This window comes from Teleopsis dalmanni, chromosome X, assembly GCF_002237135.1.
Source record: "Teleopsis dalmanni isolate 2A chromosome X, ASM223713v2, whole genome shotgun sequence".
NCBI lineage: Eukaryota > Metazoa > Arthropoda > Insecta > Diptera > Diopsidae > Teleopsis > Teleopsis dalmanni.
The window spans coordinates 47,461,015-47,486,499 of NC_051848.1; the positions used below are offsets into that span (position 1 = coordinate 47,461,015).

The 25,485-nt window shown below is 28.9% G+C and overlaps 2 protein-coding genes across 3 annotated transcripts; both read left to right on the plus strand.

Annotated features, from left to right (window-relative positions):
- Positions 1-1,269: 1,269 nt before the first annotated feature.
- On the plus strand, positions 1,270-14,320 carry LOC119689610 (14-3-3 protein epsilon-like). Of its 2 annotated transcripts, none has more exons than XR_005253465.1 (2): positions 1,270-1,408; positions 13,696-14,320. XR_005253465.1 is itself a non-coding variant. In XM_038104475.1 (2 exons), exon 2 carries the CDS (start codon positions 10,557-10,559, stop codon positions 11,382-11,384), a length of 828 nt encoding a protein of 275 aa, XP_037960403.1. In that variant the 5' UTR covers positions 1,270-1,408; positions 10,529-10,556; the 3' UTR covers positions 11,385-11,563. The 2 variants fall into 2 exon arrangements, 1 of the variants encoding a protein (XP_037960403.1); XM_038104475.1 differs by lacking the exon at positions 13,696-14,320 and adding an exon at positions 10,529-11,563.
- LOC119689609 lies at positions 5,896-7,079 on the plus strand. The gene has a single exon (XM_038104474.1). The coding sequence runs from the start codon at positions 6,002-6,004 to the stop codon at positions 6,992-6,994; it is 993 nt and encodes a 330-aa protein (XP_037960402.1). The 5' UTR covers positions 5,896-6,001; the 3' UTR covers positions 6,995-7,079.
- Positions 14,321-25,485: the final 11,165 nt, after the last annotated feature.

Genomic DNA, 25,485 nt, shown 5'->3' on the forward strand with positions numbered 1-25,485 from the left:
TAAACAGCAATTTGAGGTCTTATTATTTTATACACAATTATTTAGTTATAAAATATTTAGCATGTTCACCCAGTATATGCTCCCCAATTCAGAGAAGTACGTACTGAGAACAAATATATATCAAGTCGCAAAAGAAGACGAGATTAAAATTGTCCGTGTTCCGAAAGGTCTTGTTCGTGTGCAAGTATATAAAGTTCTAGAAGACATTGTACAACGTTAACATTAGCTAGAAAGGTGCAACGGTTGAGAAAGAGTCTTTTAAGTATTACTAAAAAAAATGTAATGTTAATATTTCTTGGACTTGAAACAAACTTGAAAATATAATATACTATAATTAGAAAATATCTTCTGATAACATCTACCTCCATATCTTTTGAAATGCACAGTTTTGAAATATATAGTAATTACCCTTACTTATAAGTACGTAAGCCAAAAATATATAGTGTATCTATCCGGGAAGGGTATTGGTGAATGATGATCATAAAATTACAAATTGATAATAAATATCGAAGAAATATGAGCAGAAAACTGAAGAAAACAAAATCGCACAATTCATCGTAAAGGTACTTCAAAAAATGAAGAAACATCTGAACGCATACTAAACTAAATCGAAAGGCAATTTGGAGACTTTTCACTTCAGAGTAGAACAGGGCAAAAGCTCTAGCAAAAGCTTACAGAATGGATAGCCAACGAAGTAGCGATCCTCCGCAAAGTAATGCGGAATCGGTTTCGATTGAAGCAATCCCGAAAAAGAAAAGTGGGTGTTTTAGTCACTATACTACTCTGACATCTTTTCCGGCGGTGGTCGGTTTAACCCTACATAGAGCATTGTCACTTCTCACCTACAAAAAGAGAAAATCTGTTTTTATATTCCAAATCAATTTAAAAATGTCTTTAATGATTAAAAGCGCTTAAGTATAAATACAAAAATAAAAGATATAATAAAAGATATTTAAAGACCTAGACTAGATATATAACCAAACCATCCAAAAATTTGTTCTTGAAAAATGTAGAAGCAATCATATGAGAGTTAACAGTAGACATTATTGCAAAATATAACCGGGTCGTATGAGGACCTAGATATTGAAAGAACTAGAAATAAGTAAAAATATCACTTAAAATCAAGTAAATAAACTGATAAAATGTTTGAATAGAAGAAGTGTTATTATTAAAGAATTAAAAGCTAGTAGTTCTTATACAAAATTAAATAAGATTGCTTTGAAAAATTTTTCAAAAATAAGAAAAACTGTAGTTAAGCTAAGATCCAAAAACATGGTGCAGAAAGAGTGGTAGGAGAAAAAACATACCTAAGAGTGGTAGGAGAAAAACTTGAAAAAGGCATTGCTACAACTTAGACAGGAACTATAAATTATCCTCAAAAACAGAAGAGTGAGTACGTGTCATAAAGGTGGGTGATAAATTTTTCAGTTTTAATACAAACATTGTACTAATTTTTGAAGAAACCATGTTAGCAAATAATCTTATTTTCTAGTTATATTAACAGAAATTATTTTAAATATAATAGATATAAATTAAATATATAGATGTTCAAACCACTATTAAATAAGCATACTGTGCTATAGAATAGTATTAGTAATATTAACTGTTCATATAGTCGTCAAAGTATAATAGATAACATATTCACTCAAAATTTTTTAAAAAATAAAATTAATAATGTTACATCTACAAAGTAAGTAAGCGATATCCAGAAACTTATAGTCAAGAAAGTCAAAATAAACAGCTAACTGAACTGAAAAAAATAGCATACAATGTAAACGGAAAGAAATTAGAAAGAGTACTTATTTTATTATATCATTCATTATAATGATTTTCTCTAATGCCTTATATGTCTTCAAAACCTTATATAGATAAAAAATTTTCTAACTTTTAAAATATATTAAGTACTGAAAAGGTCCACGAAAGTTTTTAGATTTGGTATAGCAAGTTTGAGAAATTAAGCATCAAATGTTTATGGAAAACTATTAGGTATAGTGAATATTCTAAATATCCTTAAATACTAAAATATTATATATAAGAAATCCATTATTTTCCCAACTGTACTGTTCATCTGAACACTTCAACCGTATGAAGAAAGCAATCGTCCAATAGGAGAGGAATTGTGCTCCATCAGGACAATGTTAGGCCACACACATCAATAATGGCGCACTAAAATCTCCGGAGGCTTGATGGGAATTTCTTATGCATATACCTTATAGTTCAGACCTGGCACCAAGTGATTACCACCTGTTCTTGTGTTGTCTTCCACGCCGAACAACTTTTCTAGCACAAAGTTCACTTCAAGAGAGGCTTGTAAAACTTAAAAATGGGCGAGGTTTTTTAAAAATATCTTAAGTGAATATTTTGAAATAAGCATTGAATGACCCTTTGCAGAAGAGTTCAACAGCGAGAGAGACAAATACTCCTCCCCTCTATTAGAATAGAGAAGTTCATTTAGACAAATCCATGTTTACGATTTTTAAAGACGATTAAAAATTGAAAATAACCTAATATATATTAAAAATGAGATCTAAAATATTTATGTTTGAAATTATTGAGAAGTGAACGAGATTGCTTTTTGATTTTATATTAATCATTTAAACGGTGTTTTACTGTCAATCGTTTTAATGTCCAAATGGCTTGAATAATATTGATTATCATTAACACAACAGTCGACATTTCTACGTTATTTGGACCAATTAGGCAAGGTCAATATGTTCCAGCCTTTTCTCATATTAATATCCTTCTCAATTTTTTTTAACCTTGTATTAGGTTTGTTTGGAATTATAACTTCTTATTTGTAGCTATTAATGGTACAAGTTTTATTATTTATTATTAAATCATCCAGGAAAAACATCCAACATATATAACATCGGGCTCAATAGCTCACAAGAATTCTCGAGGATGCAGTGACGCGGTGACTAGTTCCCAACCCTTTTAAAAAAAAAAAAAATAGCTCATAGCCGTATTTTACGCCAAGTCATATTTGACACGGCCGTAATATATATATATAACTTTGATTCTATACTATTTTCAAAATATTATAGTGTAAACTTTCATTTGTTTTCTTCGTTATCTTGTAGAAACCTTACAGTCTAAATTCATGATGTAGCACATTTCTTTGAAACATGTGGGACACTGTTATAACATCTATGAAAAATGCAGACCATTAACTACTCTTTAGATTAAATTCATGAGCAACGATTGTCTGTACAAATACACTATATTGTAACAGTGGAACAAACTTTAAAAATTTCTGATAAAAATTTGTTGTTACTGTCACCTCATTTTAAATCCTTTTATACAAATAGCTTCTCGAAACTTTTACTGACGAAATACAAAATATATTTGCGCTGTAATTTTTAAAAATATTGAGATCATGTTTTTTTAAATAGAGAGGCCGTTATTGTGTTTTAGAGAATAATTTGACGATACCGGCGTCACCAAATAACGCCAATAAAAATAATCAAATAATAATCACATATCAAATATATATTTCTATTAAATGTTGTTTAAGTTATGGGAACCCAAATGCGAACTATATATATTATAGTTTAACTGGTATTTTAAATAAGCGGCTAAAGATTTGGCTACCAGTTTGACTTCTGTAGTTAATTCTAGTCAATTTATTTTTCTAACTTTCGTTATTAATCGTTTAGATTATCGTCAAATCTAAATTATTTTAATATGATTTTCTCTTTTAATCGTACAATAGCGTATTTTCTCTATTAACCGTTTTGTGATGATCCCAAAGAGACAAGTCATCAGGTATTTTCGGTGCCTGTAGATATTAAAACAACTTTGGTTCTCAGAACGGTTGTCAAATCAGTCGCTCATCACTTTTATATGCGACAATTTTTCTGGAAAGGAATCCACTACTTTTCAAGTAGTGGCTTTACATTATCTTATATTATATTTAATTGATTTGATCTGATTTTAGTCACACTGCGTAAGGTTTAAGGGCTTCATAAAAATAGTGTTTATAGAAACCAATACGTTCATTATAAGGGACGTTTTGGGCAACAATTGCATTTTTGTATTATTTGATTTTGAATTAATCATATTTATTTTCAATTCTAACGCTAATGATTAGTTGTACCACACTTTAGGATCTTTCGTCCTCTGATATCTATCCAATACCGCATATATAGAAATTGAAGACATGAGCTGTTTCATTATAATAACAGAGTGGCTTTGCATTCCACGGAAATTTACCCATCAATATTATCAATACTATCAATATTAACTATTATGACTATGACTATGACTATTATAACATACATCACTTACTAATGTTTGTATACGAGTATATATAAATATATAAATAAATATATATATATATCTTACTGCATATACGCTTATAAATATAAAAAATATATACTAAGAATATCTCAAATTTCAGAAAAGACATATGTTTATACGTCACATTAATCTTATGTGAGTCAGCAATTTGTTTAAAATAATATCTATAAAACTTATTAAGCGAATACCGAAAGAGAATAAAGTCAGTTTGACTGTAATTTTTCTTATTTGAAATTTGCTTTCTAATACGATTTGATAATATATAATCTTTTTGATGTAAGTTAAATACCTAAAACTAAATAATAAAAAGTTTTTAAATAAAATCGTTTTATTTTGTCCCGAAAGTAAATATAAATAAAACGCCCTTGTGATTGAATATCGATCACGATATCTCCAGCAAAACATATATTAGTGTTGGTTCATTTTAAGGTAATTTTTATAACTTCGGCTTAAGTTCGACCATAACTTTACGGTTATTCAACAGGTCGCAATTTCAGGAAACCAAAAACACGATTCTATAATAACCCCACAAAAGAAACACTCCATTAGTTCTAGATCGCGCTATCTTGGAGATCAATTCACAACACCAACATGTGAAATGAAATGCTCAAGGAGTTAAAATGAGCTTTTCATAACCCAACAAAAAAAAATTCACTTAGCTATACATTGCTCTAGTTTGGAGATCAATTCACAACACCTAAATTTTAACATAATCACTTATCTATATTATATATTTTTATCATCATTTTCACGTCAAAGGAATAGTAATTATATGTACAAGTAAATCAGATCCTTAGAATAAATGTCACATCAAATAGCAAGTTTTTGTAAATACAATAATTAATTTATAAATACATTGGGATTTTCACTGCCTCAGTTACGATAATTACGATATTACGATTTTTGTTTACATATCCATTAAGCTAGAAATGAGTTTCTTCATTGAAGAATATCAAAACGAAATGTATGAGTTGCAGAATCTCTAATTTTGTAGTCAAATTTCAATTTTAACACGTTTAGGTGATCCATATAGTAAAATAGGAAGAAAATGTCTAAGCATTTAAAGCCTTGAATCGCAATTTTCTCCAAATAATATAGTAAAATCAGGATACCCCAATATTCCCGAGATATGGCACACCTGTCATAAGAACTGACTTAAACCGTCGTATACTATTTGAAGTATAAATTCTAGTGAAAAATAATAACTACCTTCACTTCAGTCCTTGCGATGTGGAATTGCAAACGGGTATAGTGACCCAAAGAACTGTAGAGATATGAGATTAATCTCGCTGTCTATCAATGAGCGAACCATATCCAAACCAATAGCTTCAATTGGTACGGACAGAATGCTTACAAATTATAATTGACGAGTTTATAGACGCATTACACTGATAAGTGTGTTCACGTATAAGTATGTTTTCTGCCTTGACGGCAGAATCTGTCAAATCAGAATCAAAAAATTAAGAACCTTTTATATGACATCACTAGTAATTATCTTAATATACAGCAATAAATATTTTGAAAGCAAAGCAACCAATATATTTTCCATTAGTTTTCTTATTTGTTTAAAAAATTATAAAATTCTATTCAGAAATATTTTTCATTTGTATTGTTCCAAATTATTTCTCGAACCTTAAATTGTATTACAGGCTAAATTTAGCTAAATTTAACGTTACAAATTTTATTTTGTAAAAATTGCAACATGTGCGACTGTAAATTTAATAACTTGGACACCGACGTTCCTGAAGCTAAACCTAAAAAGAAAATCCGGAAGAAGAAAGAGAAAAATGATAGAATTGATAACACTCCTCCCAAGCTGGATTTACTGAATTACGTGCGTATAGGTTTATTCAAACAGGATGTGACATCTCTACAGCGTATAACAAAGGAAAACATTGAGCTGTTGAAGCACATCATTGGTCATATGTTTGCGGGTGGTACTCTGAACACTTTCAATAAAGCAGAGGCTTATGATAAACATAAGAAGTTTAATGTTAGAGTTAAAAAGATAGAGGAACTACAAATTCAAAATAAGAAAATTGGTAGGCGGATTATTTGTGCAAACCCTACGGTTAACACGAATCTGAAGTCAGCTCTTAGGGAAACATTCAAAAAGCGAAAAGTTGGTTTGCAGGCTTTCATGATATCTCATTATCCTGAGATAGACTTTGAAATCTCTGCGTATACAAGACGGAAGTATTTTGAGCCAGAGATATATTTTGAGCTGCAGGAAAGAATTTGTACCAAGACAAGACCGGTTGGGACGATTAACATTCGCCTGTTTACTCCAGCAGCACCTCAAGTAGTTCGTGAATTTCTACGCACATTTTGGACTAAAGACAACAGTAAATTGAAATTTTTGAAAAGTTTTCCTAAATTGTTCGCTGTGGGCTCTCTAGCTATGGAACCAGATTCTATTGCTGATCGTAGAATTGAATTTACAATAGATTGCTTCGACTTTTCGCGCATGACTGGTATAATTGCTTTTCCCGTCAAGTATAAAACAGGTTTCCCAAATGGAATGATTGATTTTCGTTTAACTTACACTAAAATGCCGTTGCTCAATGGCAGATACATCGGTTTTGGAAAAGTCACGAAAGGCTTTGATCTTTTACAGGCACTACAACATTTTGGCACTGATGGTGGAAAATTCGTGAGACAACTTGTGGTCACTGATTTTGGCGTATTCGATTGAAAAAATTATGAAATCTCAACAGATATCAATGCTGTACTTCAAATATATATTTTTAGTATTCTTGGAGTCTTAAAAAATTATAGATAATTACACATAAATAAATATAGTGTGTAAACGGTTTAAAAAAATATTGAAATTTTTTATACATTACTATTTCTTTTGGCAGAAGATTCAAGGTAGAATCTAACATTTCGTTTTTCTTACATTTTTCAAGATTGAACATTTAGAAAAAGGTTCCTTCCTTTTTATTAAGGATATTGTACTGCCATAATTCTTATAATATTACTTTTAAACTTTTCAATTGACAAAAAATCAATGAAGAGACCATCATTTAAAAAAAATTCTTTCCCTCAAGCTTATTTATAGCTTTTATTGATATTTATCTACTATATAAGACCTGTTTCTAACCAGTTATCCACTTTTTTAAAATAAGAAACTTAAAACTTAAAACAAGATATGTTACTTAATGCATGTATAGAAACCCTAAGTAATGAAGACTTCGACCGCCTCACATAATTATAACTTGAAACTGTCGAACTTTTTCTATAAAAAGGAACGTATATTGTTAGCAGTACTAAACCATCGTCCAAAATCAGTTGTTGTGCCAGAAAACATTAATAAAAACATCGACTCATCCAATCTGCCGTACAGTCCTGATTTGACACCCAATGATGTTCAACGTTCTTCTTATTCCCGAATATCAAGCGCAAGAATAAATTGTGTGGACAACGATTTTTGTCGGCGGAAGACGAAGAAGCTATTGTTGCCTTTAAAAACCATGTTTTGGAGGTGTCCAAAACAATGAACAAAGAGTATTTAGAAGAGTAGAGTATTATATAGAAGAGTATTTAGAGAAATTAATCCTTTTGCACTGGCTTCCAAGAAATCAGACTTTCCTTCCCCCTAAAATAAGAAAGATTGCATTCAACAATCAAATTATCCTTCCATTCCTCTGATAAACTTCCTCTAAACTTTTAGTTTTCATAAAAAATAGAAATAGAAAGAAGAGGTGAGAAGAGGAGAGAGGAGAAGAGAAGAGGAGTGAAGAGAAGAGAAGAGAATGAGGAGAGAAGAGAAGAGAAGAGAAGAGAAGAGAAGAGAAGAGATGAAAGAAGAAGAGATAGAGAAGAGAAGAGATAGAAGAAGAGAAGAGAAGAGAAGAGAAGAGATAAGAAGACAAGAGATATCTAGAGAAGAGAAGAGAAGATATAGAAGAGAATTGAAGAGAAGAATCAAATTATCCTTCCATTTCTCTGATAAACTTCCTCTAAACTTTAAGTTTTCATAAAAAATAGAAAGAGAAGAGAAGAGAAGAGAAGAGAAGAGAAAGGAGAAGAGAAGAGAAGAGGAAGAGAAGAGAAGAGAGAGAGAAGAGAAGAGAAGAGAAGAGAAGAGAGGAGAAAGAGAAAAAGAAACGGACGACGAGAGAAGACATCAAAAGACGAGAGAAGACGAGAGAAAAGAAAATGAAACTCCAGGATAACATAGTATTATGTTGTGTCCTATATTTAATTTCCATATTTTATAAGGAAATTTTCATTTAATTTGAAAACAAATAACATAAAAGATCTGCCATGCTTAGAGGGCTTCGTTTCGCGCGAATCAATATCCTTTTCTCTCCTTTTTTTAATTCAACAAGCACCATTAAAATTTTATTAAAATTTACTTCTAAAATGGAAGTAAGACAAATTAAATTAACAATAAATATATAAGTGTGAGTGTGTGCCTTGATTTAACATAATCAGACCCATTCAACCACCAACAACAACTTTAAAAGTTATGAAGGTATGAAAAATTAGTTGCATATGGATAATTTGTATTTCCATTTCATCTTTATTAATTGCACTCCAATTACTCACACTTTAAGATGTGGGATATAACATATGTATATAAGATAAAATTCAATAATTACTCCCTAAAAGTAACATAATTCTCAACAACATTTAATAGTTTAATATAATAAATGTTATAATTTCTATATAAACGAATTGCATATAATGTAGTAGTAGTTAGCAAAATCAATCTAGAAGTTTTATATCTATAAGAAAAGAATATCTATATCTATTCTATAGGTTACAATATTGTGAAAAATAAATGAGAAAATAATCAATCTTGTTATTCATATGTAGTACATTAACGCTCTTTATTTACTACCGGCTTCGCCTACGCATAAGCGCGTATTTCGCCAATTGAGTGCCTTTTCGGATTTATATTCTTCAAGATTTATATGGAATAATATAGAATTTATCACTAACTTAGCAGGCTCTTGAGCGAATTCAATAGAAGAGCGCTTTTGGAGAGCGTTTCATATACCTCTTTTAGAAAATTATGCACTGATAAAACTATTGCCTCAGCAACGTATTCTTTTTATGAAAAAAATATATGTATAAAAATATATGTATGTAAAAAGAATGTGAATACTCTTTGGCTATATTCTTTGCTGAAAAGAATACTTTCTTTCTGATTAACTCAAGATCTCTCGTTTAATTCTGATTTGTTTATATATTGTTTATATTATTTTATTTTTGTATTTTGAAATGTTTTTACTACTTCTATAACTATACTTCTATAATTTATATATAGGAATTTATGCAACTATTTATTTTGTGCCCTAGAATATAAAAGAACTGGTCATTCATTCATCAATGAGCTCTTGAATTTTTACGTCATCAAAAAAGAGAATATTGATAACGCGAAAACCAGTGTTATAAAAATGAAAAAGATCGCACATCTTTTGCCCGATGTGCGCTCTTTTCAATACGCAATACAAAAAGCAGATGAATGAGCGAGCAAATCATATGAATGCTTTGCGACAGAGCTAATTGTTACAATGATTTCACTCACCAATTTCTGAAATGATATGTTCTTGTGAAATAGAACTCAAAAGAGTAGGGTCTTAATTTGATTGCTCTACGTACTCTCTTTTATACGCCCATTAAAAACTGAATGCCCTACTAATTTTGTGTAGTTCATATAAAAAAGGGATTGATTCGCAGTACTAATAAAATTATATGTATATTATATTCATTTGATATCACTAATTGTATCGGATCCATTATATATATACGTTAGGAAATTACTTCTTTACAAAATAAGAGAAGATATCCACTGAGCAACAAAATGAGGCGATGGTTTACTTACCATTTCAAAAGCATAATGACGCTTAGTTTTAGTTAATTATTTTATTAAATGTAGTGAAAGTTAGATCTTAATGACAATCTACATATCTAACCCCATTCTTAATAGCATAAATTAGCATAGACTTTCAAATTTTCAAATCGAAATCAATTATATGTTGAAGAGAAGGAGGAGTAGACCCTGATGAGAAAAAGCGTGAAACGTATCTAAATCAGTTATAGACACAATTTTCTCTTTCCGTTTCTTTTCTCTATTTCTGTATTTTCTCTATTTTCATCAAGCTTTTATATGCATTACTATCTATTTAAAGATTCATATAAAACCCTGACGTTGAAGACAGCGAATCGTTTCGTGGTAATAAAATATTTTAAATCTAATAACAATAAATTTTTTTAGGTTGAAATTATTACCAATTATTATCGCAATGGCTGAAGTGGCTGAAGTGTTGCCAATAACCAATTCTGAAGAAAGAGAAAATAATGTCTATTTGGCTAAGATGGCTGAAGAAACGGAACGTTATTTTGACATGATGAATTTTATGAAAAAAGTGGCTGTAATGGGTGTTCGGCTAACTGTTAAGGAGCGCGTACTTCTTTCAGTTGCCTATAAGAACTTCATTGGCACTCGTCGTACTTCCTGGCGTATAATCAAGATGGCTGAACAAATGAAGGAGACAAAGGATAATAAACGTAAACTGGAAATGGTAATCAAATATCGTTTGGAAGTAGAAAAAGAGTTGCACGAAGTTTGTTGCGACATCTTGAATATTTTGGAGCATTATCTCTTGCCTAATGCTGATGACCCTGAAAGCAAGGTGTTCTATTATAAAATGAAAGCTGACTATCATCGCTATTTAGCAGAATTTTCATCTAATAGCGATTATTTGGATGCTGCTGAAAACTCTCTTTCAGCCTACAAGTGTGCTTATAAAATTGCCATGAAGAGCATATCCCCAACCGATCCAATACGTTTGGGACTTTCACTTAATTTTTCAGTATTTTACTATGAGATACTGAATTCTCCAGAAAATGCATGCAATCTAGCTGAAACTGCTTATGATCTAGCTTTTGTTGAGTTGGATAAGCTAACTGATGATGAGTGTCATGACACCTCTTATATTTTGCAGTTACTTCATGATAACCTTTCATTGTGGAAGTCTGAACTTCATCCACCTCCAGTCGAAGTTAAGGAGTATAATATTCAAAAACACGATTTTGAAGATCTTTCAGATGATGATGCTGATTTCTTTTGATATGTCCATTAATGGTCATTTGTTCTGAAGTAATTTGAAAAACATTAACATGGATTGCGGAACTTATGTTTACAGCAATATATAATATTTTTATAGTTTTAGTAATGCAACGTTTTGGGCTATTAGAAAAAAAGTAGATATTGGGATTTGGTGAATAATTTAATTAAGTAAATATAGATAAATAGTTACAAATAATATTCGTATTTTATTGCTTATAAGGGATGTGAATATATTTAAATTAGGATGATCAAATTTCTTTGCTTGAACACTAAGAGATTCCAATTAACGAATCAATGAGTACATTGAGTTTCTAACCGTTTATTATCGATATTCTGCCTGAAAATTTAAATATTTTCTGGAAATGGACAATGGAACTATATCATGTGATAATAAGTTCATGCGTCTGAGTGATATATACTTATTCCATTTTTGATTAACCATTTTGATTGTTTGAATGGCGTATTCCTATGCTATTACATATGTGGATATTAATACGATATAAAAGTTCTTTAAGACTAGAAAACTAAAGTTGAGCTGCATATAAATTCAATCTGCGTACCCAAAGGCTATAAAATACATAGACTTGTTCTGACTCATTTTTGATTTTACAAACCTTATGATAGGCGGGGGGTTCGATTGTAATAAAATTTGTAAGTGAGCAAGCTGGCAGAAATTTGTAATGCTTTACAGTCATTCTTATCTTCACTTCCAATTATTGTTGTTGGTACTTGTATTTTTATAGCAAAAGACTATTTTTATTGTTGAATCGTTTACCATATAATTACTTAGCAGTACTCGAAACAACGTTGTATGGTCAGTCAAATTAACTAAAATTAAATGAAATTTTTGTTGTTGTCTTTTCATTTCTATTCGAATCCTTCTAACTTTTAAATAGTTTCTTTCAATCATAAGACGCGTGACTTTCGACAAGAAAAAATGAACAACATAAAATTATTTGTATTAAGTTACTGATATTAACGATGAAACGAACTAAAGTGTGACATAAATCATCAATATTAATATAAAAATGAATGATTGTGATATTTTTTGCATCATCCCATACCAATGAGTAGGACAAAGACATGGCCATGAAATTATATGATTTGAAATTAAACTGAACGGTTGGTAAAGAGTATTATTTTTGGAAGATCCTATAATAATCTAATAAGTATTATTACTAAGCAATTATAAGAATTATTTCTAAGAAATAATAAGAATTTGAACTTTCTAAATTCATTATTGTTTTAATTATATTTGAACTTTCTAAATTCGCCATTGTTTTTCAAGTACTTATGTACCTATCAAAATATCTGCGATACATTATATTAAAGTTGCAACAAATGAATGTTTTTATAAATGGCTGAGGAAATATGTTAAATTTCAAGTTTATGGTATAAAAGCTGGAAATACCACATGTGTTACACAAAGTATTAGTTTATGAAAAAAATAAAATTTAATATCATTTTTTCCATATAAGTGAGCATTCTGTAAAGATACGGGCAGCGAAAAATAAAAAACATGCACTTACGACTGTCTGGCATTAGAAATTAGATTTAACGACATTACTTATAAAAAATAAAATAAAGTATGTAATCAGAAAGATACATTAAATAATGTAGGGTAGGTCTTTGATTGTGTAAAATGTGCAAATCTCGGAAAATGTCCACATTTTCCAAAGATACAATGACAAATCACATATAGCGAAGTTGATTTTGTATATAAGGTATTGAATCATGTACACTACACTACATACACATTCAACCTTATGGTGCTTTGCTCCTCATAGGTTCTACGGAAACTAATATATACATATTAAACACAATTATAAATAATCATTTATTAGACGACATTTCTAGTATATTTTTATTAAAAGTAATAAATGAACTTGTATACCTCTTACATATATCATATACACATTACATATACATATACATATATGATATATATATATATAACCTCTACCAATAGAGGACTTCCTAAAAAATAAAATTAATAAAAGAACAGATAAGCAAATTGGGAGAGAATCATAGGAATATGGAAATCGAATCAGATTAACAAATTAAAACTATATATACTTTCCCGTGTATTATTTATTAAATTAAATAAAACATAGTAAAACATTTAAAGTACACTGGTATATATATATAATAATATCATTCATTTTTTAATTACATATTACTATTTTACACATAATCACGTATTACTATTTTACATATAATAGATATAGGGTGATATTCCTTTGCATAGGTAAACATTTTCTTTCTAAATAAATTGGTTATATAATTATCTTGCACTTCTTTCACAATTGCAGATAGATCCATCGGTTACGTCGATGAGTTCTGCTATTTGGATAGCTACGTTAATACACATAAAGGTGCAGCAAAAGATGTGAATAACAGAATATCAAAAGCCAGAATAGCGTTCAGTAATCTTCGTAGTGTATGCAATTCAAATGAAATATCTTCTCAAGCAAAAATCCATGATCCATGTTAACAACGCCTGTGTAAAATCTCTTCTATTGTATGGATCAGTAATTTGATTGAACAACAATGAAATGCAAAGAAAACTTCAAAGCTTTACCAACAGATGCCTACGCAATATTTTAAGAATTTGATGGCTACCTAGAATTTCAAATACAAAACTACTTCAACGAATAAACCAAGAAGATATCAACAAACAAGTCAAACGTAGAAAATATAATTAGCTTGCAAACGCTCTTCGAAAGCCGTACAACAAAATATGCCACGTCCACTTCAATGGCACCCCAAGGCAACCGACACAGAGTAAGACTATATAACACCTGGAGAAGAACAATAAAAAATGAAACCGGCAAATTTTTAAATGAATAACGCTAAATAACTTGAAATAGAAATAGGTAAAGATTCCATGTAACAAGTCAATGCTCTGGATGGGGTATGGCTAATAATAATCAGCGAAAAGGGAAAATATGTGGAATAACTTTTGAAAAAACATTGATTTCAAGACATAGGTATTGCAACGAATACATGTAAAACCACTTTTTATTATTACATATACAATATATTCTGAAAAGTTCTATGTCTTTGAATCAATTCAGTAATGGCGCACCGATAATGAAGCCTGAAGCGCATCTACCATTGTACATAAAGTTTAGTTGATGATTGAGTATGTAAATTATAGATCACAGTGGTGACCAGCCTCTTTATAAGTGCATGCCATACATCACAATTTTTTGTAGTTCAACTTCAGATCTTGTTTTAACAAAAACTGTTGTGTAAAGCAAAAAAAAAATCAAACAGGTTATTACATTACTGACAGGCGTTTAAGATGGTTTTAAACTGCTGAATTTTTCTCTTAGAAGGAAAGGCAATGGGTCTAAGTAGGTCCCTTTAAATCGCCGGTACAACCTAATCTAACCTATTGCATTATTGAGCACAAGTGCAATACGGCCGCTTAAACTATAATAATTAGGTTAGCCACTTCTGGCACAACTTTTACACATTCCCCATCGCTGTAATAGAGCAACAACCTGAAAATGCACTCAATTTAAGAGTGGAGCTATTTGAGCGTGTTAAAAAAAAGTGAAAAGAGAATTGATAGTGTAAAAATGTTATATGTTAATGTATTTTTGTGATGACTTCACCTAATGCATGTGTCTTATTTTTGGTATAGCTAAATGAGAAGCTTTCCGCAATAATAAATGTCAACCAAGAAAGATTTCGGGCATATTTTACAAATGCCTAGCAAAGTAAAGAAATATTTCGGTCTTTTCGGACAATGTAACTCCTTCTCAGAATACTCAATTTTATTCTTGTAACTGAGAGGTTTTTTTTTTAAAGCTCTTGACTGATTACCATATGTTTTTTTCTGTTTATTATATGCCATTCACTTAGCGCGCTCTTCACCACTCTCAGATGAAAAGTGCTTTTGGTGCTCAGTTCTTTTGACACATCTCTCTTAAAAGTTTCACATTGAAAAAAATATTACATCTGCAGTAATGATGCAAGAGAATATGAACATATTAGCTATATACTCTGTGGCTATACATTTTGCTTTAAAGAATAATTTGTTTTTGATTAAATCAAATTCATTCCATTTTTATTTTGTTTATTCTTACATATTCAAGTGTTATTTCTACTGTCAAACTTACAAGTATTTATGTGATTTCATATTTGGATCTCTGAAATGAAAAAAAAAATAGTTCAGAGACATATAAAATTGAGAAGCAATTCAATAAGAACTCTCTTATGTATTTGCAAAAACAAAATGTGTCAGCAAGCAAACTATATAAAGAGCATTTGACTGAAACAACTGTTAACATAATTACTCTTACCAAATTCTATTGTGTGATAATATCCTCTTAAAAAAGATTAGAGCATAATATAAGTGCTCTACCCACTCTGATTTTAAGTAATTTCTAATTACTCAATTTCTTGTTTGCTCTACTGTTTTAAAAACTAATTAACGTTAATAGAATTAAAAATAATAGTAAATTAATTATTTTTCCCTTCTTTATAAATGCATATATTTTGCACAAATCATAATTACACATAACATACAAAGGATTTTGTTACTTTAATTTAGTATAATTAGATAATTAATGATTTATCGTAAATTTTTATCGTAAGTGAGACTGTCTGCTCTTTATTCCATTTATAAGTTTCTCAGATAAATTGTATAGGGTAAAAGTATGTGAATATATAGTCTAAACTGGTTATAACGACATTAAAAGAACTGACTCATTATACCCAAAAGTCGTGATAATAAATAATATATATTAAAAGGTTAAAAATATAGTAATATTTATCGAACTATGTATGCGTTATAAATCAATTACGAGTATATACACACATCATTAAACTATATGGCAGTTTATTTATTTTTTAGGAAAAGTATATACATATGTATATGCATATATATTTTACATATTATTATTTACATATTATCCCACTGGGAAAAATAATCTGTAATTTCTTATTTGGTGATTTCATTTTAAACGCGTTGTCAATTCTTGAATCTGAATCCAATCTAAACTTTCTCTCGATCTGTTAAATTTTGTTGCCCAATCGAACATTTTTTGAGTAATTTAACATTTTTATAGTAGTATTAGTAGTATTTTTTGTAAATACATAGATCGAATCAAATCATACTTTATTTGTCAAGTCATTTAAAACATCTGTTTTTCTTCAGGAAAATCTTGCTACTCGAAAAAAATATCTAGAGTGTTATAAATTAATCTCGAGTGTTTCGCTCCTGATTAACTAATCGAAAATAAAAATTCTACTAAGTGTGAAACTCGATTAAAAATGTTATTCCAAATTTACCAATCGAAAACGGCAACTATTTCCTTCCAGTCGACAAGGATTTGTTTTGAGACAATTATTTTTCTTCAAATATACCAAAAAGAAACCTTAAATTTTATTAAAATACGATTGCAACTATCAATATATCATTATATCCCAAGTAAGAAATTGAAATAATATATTTAAAAAAAAACTTTAATCGAAATCCCTATCATAATTTAAATCTATATATGCCTATTCTTGGAACCACAAAAAAGATAAACCTATTATCCTATTATCCATTTATACGTATATCCCAGTATAAACATCTATTAGATATTTTGTTATTTAGTTAAGCTTTATATTTCTGAACAAGATTTAAATCATTATCACTGCCAGACAAACATATATTTTTACATACATGTGTATAAATGTATATGGTTATAGACACATGAATAATTTGTTTAACATTGTGTACGCTGACATCACCGTATCAATAAACGTCTTGTCTATTATGACTGGCACATTTTTTTCATTTTGTTGTACAACGAATATTTTTTCCTTATATTTTATAAATTGCGCAATTGTATATATATATATATAGCTAATACTAAAAACAGAACACCTAATTAAGAATCATGCTGAGAGAAACTAAACATATGATCGCACAAACTCTCATTTGAATTGAGTAATTGTGGATCTGGTGCCAGGTCCACCACACAACAGTTAATTATTTTTACCGATTTGTTTGTGCTACGCCCTCATATATTACTAATACCTCTAACTCTATATGTTATTATCTTTGTTATAATGAATCACATTCTCTCACTTTTAGAAAGTTAAATTAAAGAAATGATACTCTTTGGTCAAGTCTTCAATTACCACCACAGTGTCTTTGTGTAGATATGTCACGTTTTATTACTGTAAAGTCTAAATTGTTGAGTCATGAATTGATTCGTTATATACTGCAAGTAGTTCGTTCGGTGGTATTAAAACCGCTATAAACCAGTTTACTAACTATTGTATAGATTTCTATTATATAGTTTACTATTATATAGTTTACTATTATATAGTTTACTATTATATAGTTTACTATTATATAGTTTACTATTATATAGTTTACTATTATATAGTTTATTATGTAGTTTTACATAGTATATTTTTATAGAATATACTAGTCAGAAGTACAAACAAATGTTTTTATAAGTTTCTCTATATGCAGAGAATCAAACTCATTGATCAGTTAGAATCAAGATTAGTGTAAACTGTGATAAGAGTTCCATGTAAAACTTGTAATTAGACTTTGAAATACTTTTCACCCAGTACGAAATGTAAGTTGTAACCACAATTCTTGGACTTTCTTGGACTTTTAATATATCTAAATCAATAGACCTTCAAAGTGGAGTTCTGGACAGGTTGTATTATGTGGGATTTTTTCACACCACCATTTTATAAATATTTGATTTCTAATCTTAAAAATTATTTTGAATAGAGCTTAGAAGGTTGTTGATTTGTATTTAACCGGTTCATCTGCAAATAAAACGCTAATAGTAATAAGTTTCAATTAAGATTTTCGCTACTTGGTTAACTTTTGTTTTTTACTATCCTTACACAACGGGAGAATGGCGTTTTGCCTTATTGACATATAATACCGTATTGCATTATTTATTTAATTTGAACCGTATTTATGGTTCCACAATTTGCAATTCGATTTTTAGTTATATTTAATGCCGTTTTCGATTGTAAATCTAGGATAACTTATTCAATTGTGTTTCACTTTTAGTGCAATTTTTATTTTCGATTGGTAAATCTCGAGCAAAATGTATAACACTCGAAATTAATTTATAGCACTCTAGATATTTTACCAGAGTAGCCAGATTATTCCGAAATTAACAGCTGTTTTGTATGACCAGACAAATGAAGTGTGATTTGATTATATATATGTATTTATAAAAAATACTGCTAATATTACTACAAAAATGTTAGATTACTCTAAAAAATTTCGATTGGGCAACAAAATTGAACAGATAAAGAGAAAGTTTAGATTAAATCCAGATTTATGAAACAAAAACACCATAAGTGTGCGCAAAACTGCCAAAAAATATATATTTTTGTTTTGGTTTTTATAATTTTTTTAGATTTTATTAGTTATTCATTAGATAGATAATGAAATACGTATTTTAATTAAACGTAAAAAATACATAAAATTAAAATTTATGTGCCTTACGATACACTTCAATTCTTTAATGTAATTATTAAAATAAATCAATATTCACGAAAGCTTATAGGAAGGTTTATGGGAAACGTATTTAATTTTAAGATTTTATATAAAAGTCTAAAATATTACTTTTTATGGTTATATTCATCGTATTTTATATTACACAAAACACATCTGAAAATATTGAGTATACTTTATTTTTTTTCATAGAAAAAATACTTTTTACAAAGCTTACCAATGGGTTATTATGAATATAATTACAATTCTTATGTATCAGTCCCCTTATTATCGGGAATTTATGCCTTGTTAAAAGCAGCTTTTAAATATCTAATTAAAATATTTAAAGACTACACATAACCATTAAAAAAAAAAAAAATTCAATACAAACACATAATGAAATCATTTTTAAATTCTGCATGAATGACATACGAAGCGTGCAGACACTGTCATGGGCAACCCCCTCCGCTATAGCACCTATGGTACAACCACAGCTTACAGCTCTTAGCAAAAAAAAAATAACCCCACGATGCTGCCGACATTACCAACGACACACAAAAATTCCTAAAAACAATAAGTACTAACCATTGTGAAAAATTGTTCAGTATGGCAATGTTTTTATTTCTGTGCTAAATACATTATCATTGCTTCAAACCAAGTAAAATAAAAACAAAATTCAGCATGGCCATCACTTCTATTGTGAAAGAAATTTATAAAAGGTTGTTATCATTATTGTGAGTATATAAATTTTCTGATTTTTTCCCGAAAAAAATTTTTTGTTCAATTGAATGATATTGCATACGAAAGTTCACTTTATTTTGTATAGTTGTTTGATTTATGCTCTATAATAAACACAAATGCAAATATTCAGTATGGCAATCATTTTCATTTCAGTGCTAAATTTTTTATTATTGCTTCAAACCAAATAAAATAAATTTATATTTAGCATGACAATCATTTCAATTAAAAAAAGTTTGTGTAAAGTTATCACTATAAATAATATTATAGAGAAGTTAGATTTTTTTGATTACATTTAAAAAAATATATATTGCCTGTATATCAATAAGAGGTTTACTTTTACATAATATTATGAATTCTTCATTATTATAAACACAAGTGCAAAAGTTCAGTATGGCAATAATTTCATTATGTGCTAAATATTTCATCATTGACATTAACCAAACAAAATAAATAAATGCGCAGCATGGCAATCATTTCATTTGTAAAAGAAAATTTATGAAAACTTATTATTATTATGTGACTAAGTTTTCCTAAAAACTTAACAATTTTACTTCACAATTGAATGAAATTGTCTGCATAATGAAGTGAGATTTATTTTATTTTATTAAGTATTTAAATTATTCTCTTTAGTAAATATCAGTACAAATGTTAAATAGCAATAATTTTATTTTTGTGCTAAACACTTTATCCTTGCTTTAAGGACTATTAAATAAAATTAAATAAATGAATACTCAGCATTATTATTACATCATTTAATTTTCTGAGTTTTTTCCACAAATAAGAACGTTTTTTCCCAAATAAAAGACATTACATTCACATTAGACACAGATCTACTCTTTTTTACAAAATATTTTGAAATATGTTCTATAAGAAATACCACTACAAGTACTGGGCTGTTTTCTAAACATCATTTTATTATTTAATCATTTAATTTATGTGCTAAATATTTAATCGTTTCCTTAAATCAAATAAAATAATATCCAGTGAGACAATCATTTAATTTACGAAAGACATTTGCTAGAAATTATTATTATCTATGTGTTTAAGTATTTTGAATAATTTAAAAAAATTAAATAATATAACATGCATGTCTAAAATATTAATTATTATTAACTTAATATATTAATTTTAATTATTGTCAATAATAAACATGAGTACAAATATTTCGAATGGCAATGATTTCAATTTTGTCCTAAATTATTTATCATTGTTTCAAACCAAACAAAATATATGCTTAGGCACGGCCATCATATCATTTACGAGAGATATATAAAACATATTATTATTATTATTATGTTTTCTAATTTTTTCAAAAGGGAAAAAATGTGTGTGAAGCTGTTAGATGGTTGTTTATCATTTTCACTTAGGCATCAAGACATCACCCCGCTACATGATCTTCTTCCCGGTATTCACCGCACATGTACGAATTTCACTTACGAAACACCCTCAATAACTCTCATTCGTCGCAATTTACAACCATGATTTTCGTGATACAAGTTAAAAACTCTACACATAATTTTCTTCTTGTAATATTTACAACTGTCCTCTTGCTTTGTCTTAGATAAATTTAATTTCTAAGTATATATTTAGTCTAATAACTTTCACTCTAGCCTTTTATTGCTGATATTATGGTTTCAACATTGACAGGGTTGAGATCATAATGTCTAATGGATAAAACCTTCACAGTTCATTGCTTTCGAAACTCTAGTTATTACCAGTAAACAGTTGATACTGTTTTATATTATTGCTGAAGTTTCTTCCTTTGCAGCTATGAAAGTAAAAAGAAAAAGGAAGAATGGCTGGAGAATACAAAAGGAAGTGACGGCAACAGGTGAGCATTTAAAAATATAGCCCACCTGTTGTCGCATAAATAAATGAATGAAATGAAAGAAAAATATGGCACAGTTTTGCTATGAAATATTTTTATAATTATTATTTGAACACAGTACCCAAACCGCAACCAAAAACTGATAGTTTCTCAAGCTTGACATAAAATAATGACCGACATTTATCCAGCCCTAAATATTTAATATATGTATGTGCATGTGCAGATATATTTGTGTATAATAAAAATTCAATTATATAATGGAAGTTCAAAATAATAATTAAAATGAGTAACAAGTTTATATTAATATATACATGTATTAAAATTATTCATTGAACTTATTTTTGTTTTTTCGTTTATCACTAAATTGAGGGAATCAATTTTAAAGGGAATCAATTTGATGGTATTGAAATAAAAAAGTTTTGGTTTGGGTGCAGATATAAAAGTATATATTATCCTTATTATACATATGTATGTATATATGTACATATGTATGTATATAAGTACATATGAATGTATGTGGATTTATGTGTATGTTTGCCATTCCTGTTGCAGACTTACAGTAAATACTTGACTGATGTCAAGAGAGGAATTACCATGGCTGTGAGCCAAATTGCAACTCTACACGCTTGAATGACATTCAATGCCATAATTTTTGTGAGTACATCATAGCTCACGACCAACTGCTAAAAAATCTGACAGAATAATACTTTATAATGCTCCAAAACATAGATGCATATGCGTTTTATATACAGTCGAAATCATATGTCTACAAGCAGGCAGTAAAAAAAACTTAATTTAAACATTTTTTCCAAAAAACTCATTTTATTGGAAATAATTTTCAAAGTTTGTAGACTTGTAGACTTATGACTCCGACTGTATGTATATGTTTCTCATTCAAACTATCACCATAAACTATAGACTACCACAATAAGTCGCAGGTTAGCACTGTTGTTGGAGCAATACTTTTTCTCCTTACCTCGCCGAGATAATCAAAAATATGACAGTACTTTGCGCTACAATAAGACAATTGGGCGCGGGTCGTCAATATGTTGTGAATGCAACTTTGTTGTCAAAATTTTGCTTGAATGACAAATTTTGACTACGAACATACTTGAATATAAACTGACAGTCAAGTTTGCAAGACTGCACTAGTCTTAAAGTAAGTTGCGTTATTAAAAAAGTCTATCGGTATAAAAAGTATAAGATTTTGATTATACTAACAGTTAGAACATAAATTGGAACTGATTCTTGCATTTGCATATAAAATGAAAGGCAATAAAAAAATTTATATAGAATTTTCAGTGGCCAAGACAACCCATACATATACATTAGTTATTTTTGCATTGCTCCGGTTATTGAAAGCAATAAATAAATATCTACCTCCATTCATGAATTTTTGTTATGATCTGTGAACTGTTGTTATTAAAAGTAAAACAATAACCACAAATCATACACATGATTTGAAATTTAATAACAAAACTTCGGTTACTCTTGTTGTCATATTTGAATTTTTAAAATTTAATAACAATGTTTTTGTTATTTGTTTTGATCATGTTTTTATTTTGTCACCCATCAGTGCAGCTTTGCTAATATATTTCTCGTGAGTAGATTTTGGCATCTCCGGCTGAATGTGTTTCTATCTTAAAAGCATTTACGCTCTTTGAATAAACCTTAAAGTACCCTACAGACGGTCAGACATTTTGAAATAATTATTGGAGACATGCTTTGCCTAAGTAATGTGACTCTTATTTTTGCATCCAATTTTGAAGTTTGATCAACGATTTAAGTAAAAGTAAAAAGGATTTAATTTTTCTTAGGCATGCGTTTTGGTTTGCGACCACGGAATTGATTATGTGTAGGCGCATTGTCATCACTGTCCACAACTGTAATAAGTACGAACTTATTGTTCGTAATACCACATACATCACATTAAATTTTCTTCGCGATGTGTCCTATTACCAAAGTGCTTAAATATAGCATATTAATGCTTCAAATTATTTCACTATTGCGTTCTGTTAGTAACATAAGATAGATATATAAGATAGATTATATGCTTTGTTAGAGTGTTGAAGGTTCTTTTGAATCATTTATAGCATTAATATAAATGTGTTGACTAAAGTTCAAAATAATAATTCGTTCCCTAATAGAAAGCTTATGCTTTCTAAATAGTTAATAAGTTATTTGGTAAAAGTAAAATAGAATTATATGTTTTTTGTTTTGATCCAATACATTTTCCACCTTACTGGGTTAACTGGGTCACAAAAAATACTACATTACAAAATAAAACTTAGAACTCGATGTGGTAAATACATTACCAAAATGCTTAAATATAGCATATTAATGCTTCAAATTGTTTCACTATTGAGTTCCGTTAGTAACATGAGATAGATATATAAGATAGATTCTATGTTTTGTTAGAGTGTTGAAGATTCTTTTGAATCATTTATAGCATTAATATAAATGTGTTGACTAAAGTTCAAAATAATAATTCGTTCCCTAATAGAAAGCTTATGCTTTCCTTAAATAGTTAATAAGTTATTTGGTAAAAGTAAAATAGAATTATATGTTTTTTGTTTTGATCCAATACCTTTTTCACCTTACTGGGTTAACTGGGTCACAAAAAATACTACATTACAAAATAAAACTTAGAACTCGATGTGGTAAATACATTACCAAAATGCTTAAATATAGCATATTAATGCTTCAAATTGTTTCACTATTGAGTTCCGTTAGTAACATGAGATAGATATATAAGATAGATTCTATGTTTTGTTAGAGTGTTGAAGATTCTTTTGAATCATTTATAGCATTAATATAAATGTGTTGACTAAAGTTCAAAATAATAATTCGTTCCCTAATAGAAAGCTTATGCTTTCCTTAAATAGTTAATAAGTTATTTGGTAAAAGTAAAATAGAATTATATGTTTTTTGTTTTGATCCAATACCTTTTTCACCTTACTGGGTTAACTGGGTCACAAAAAATACTACATTACAAAATAAAACTTAGAACTCGATGTGATATATATATTACCAAAGTGCTTAAATATAGCATATTAATGCTTCAAATTGTTTCACTATTGAGTTCCGTTAGTAACATAAGATAGATATATAAGATAGATTCTATGCTTTGTTAGAGTGTTGAAGATTCTTTTGAATCATTTATAGCATTAATATAAATGTGTTGACTAAAGTTCAAAATAATAATTCGTTCCCTAATAGAAAGCTTATGCTTTCCTTAAATAGTTAATAAGTTATTTGGTAAAAGTAAAATAGAATTATATGTTTTTTGTTTTGATCCAATACCTTTTTCACCTTACTGGGTTAACTGGGTCACAAAAAATACTACATTACAAAATAAAACTTAGAACTCGATGTGGTAAATACATTACCAAAGTGCTTAAATATAGCATATTAATGCTTCAAATTGTTTCACTATTGAGTTCCGTTAGTAACATGAGATAGATATATAAGATAGATTCTATGTTTTGTTAGAGTGTTGAAGATTCTTTTGAATCATTTATTGCATTAATATAAATGTGTTGACTAAAGTTCAAAATAATAATTCGTTCCCTAATAGAAAGCTTATGCTTTCCTTAAATAGTTAATAAGTTATTTGGTAAAAGTAAAATAGAATTATATGTTTTTTGTTTTGATCCAATACCTTTTTCACCTTACTGGGTTAACTGGGTCACAAAAAATACTACATTACAAAATAAAACTTAGAACTCGATGTGGTAAATACATTACCAAAATGCTTAAATATAGCATATTAATGCTTCAAATTGTTTCACTATTGAGTTCCGTTAGTAACATGAGATAGATATATAAGATAGATTCTATGCTTTGTTAGAGTGTTGAAGATTCTTTTGAATCATTTATGGCATTAATATAAATGTGTTGACTAAAGTTCAAAATAATAATTCATTCCCTAATAGAAAGCTTATGCTTTCTTTAAATAGGTAATAAGGTATTTGATGAAAGCAAAATAAAATTACAGCCAAACTTCCATAACTTGAAGTCCAATTTTGCAAAGAAAAGGTTCGACTTATGGAGACT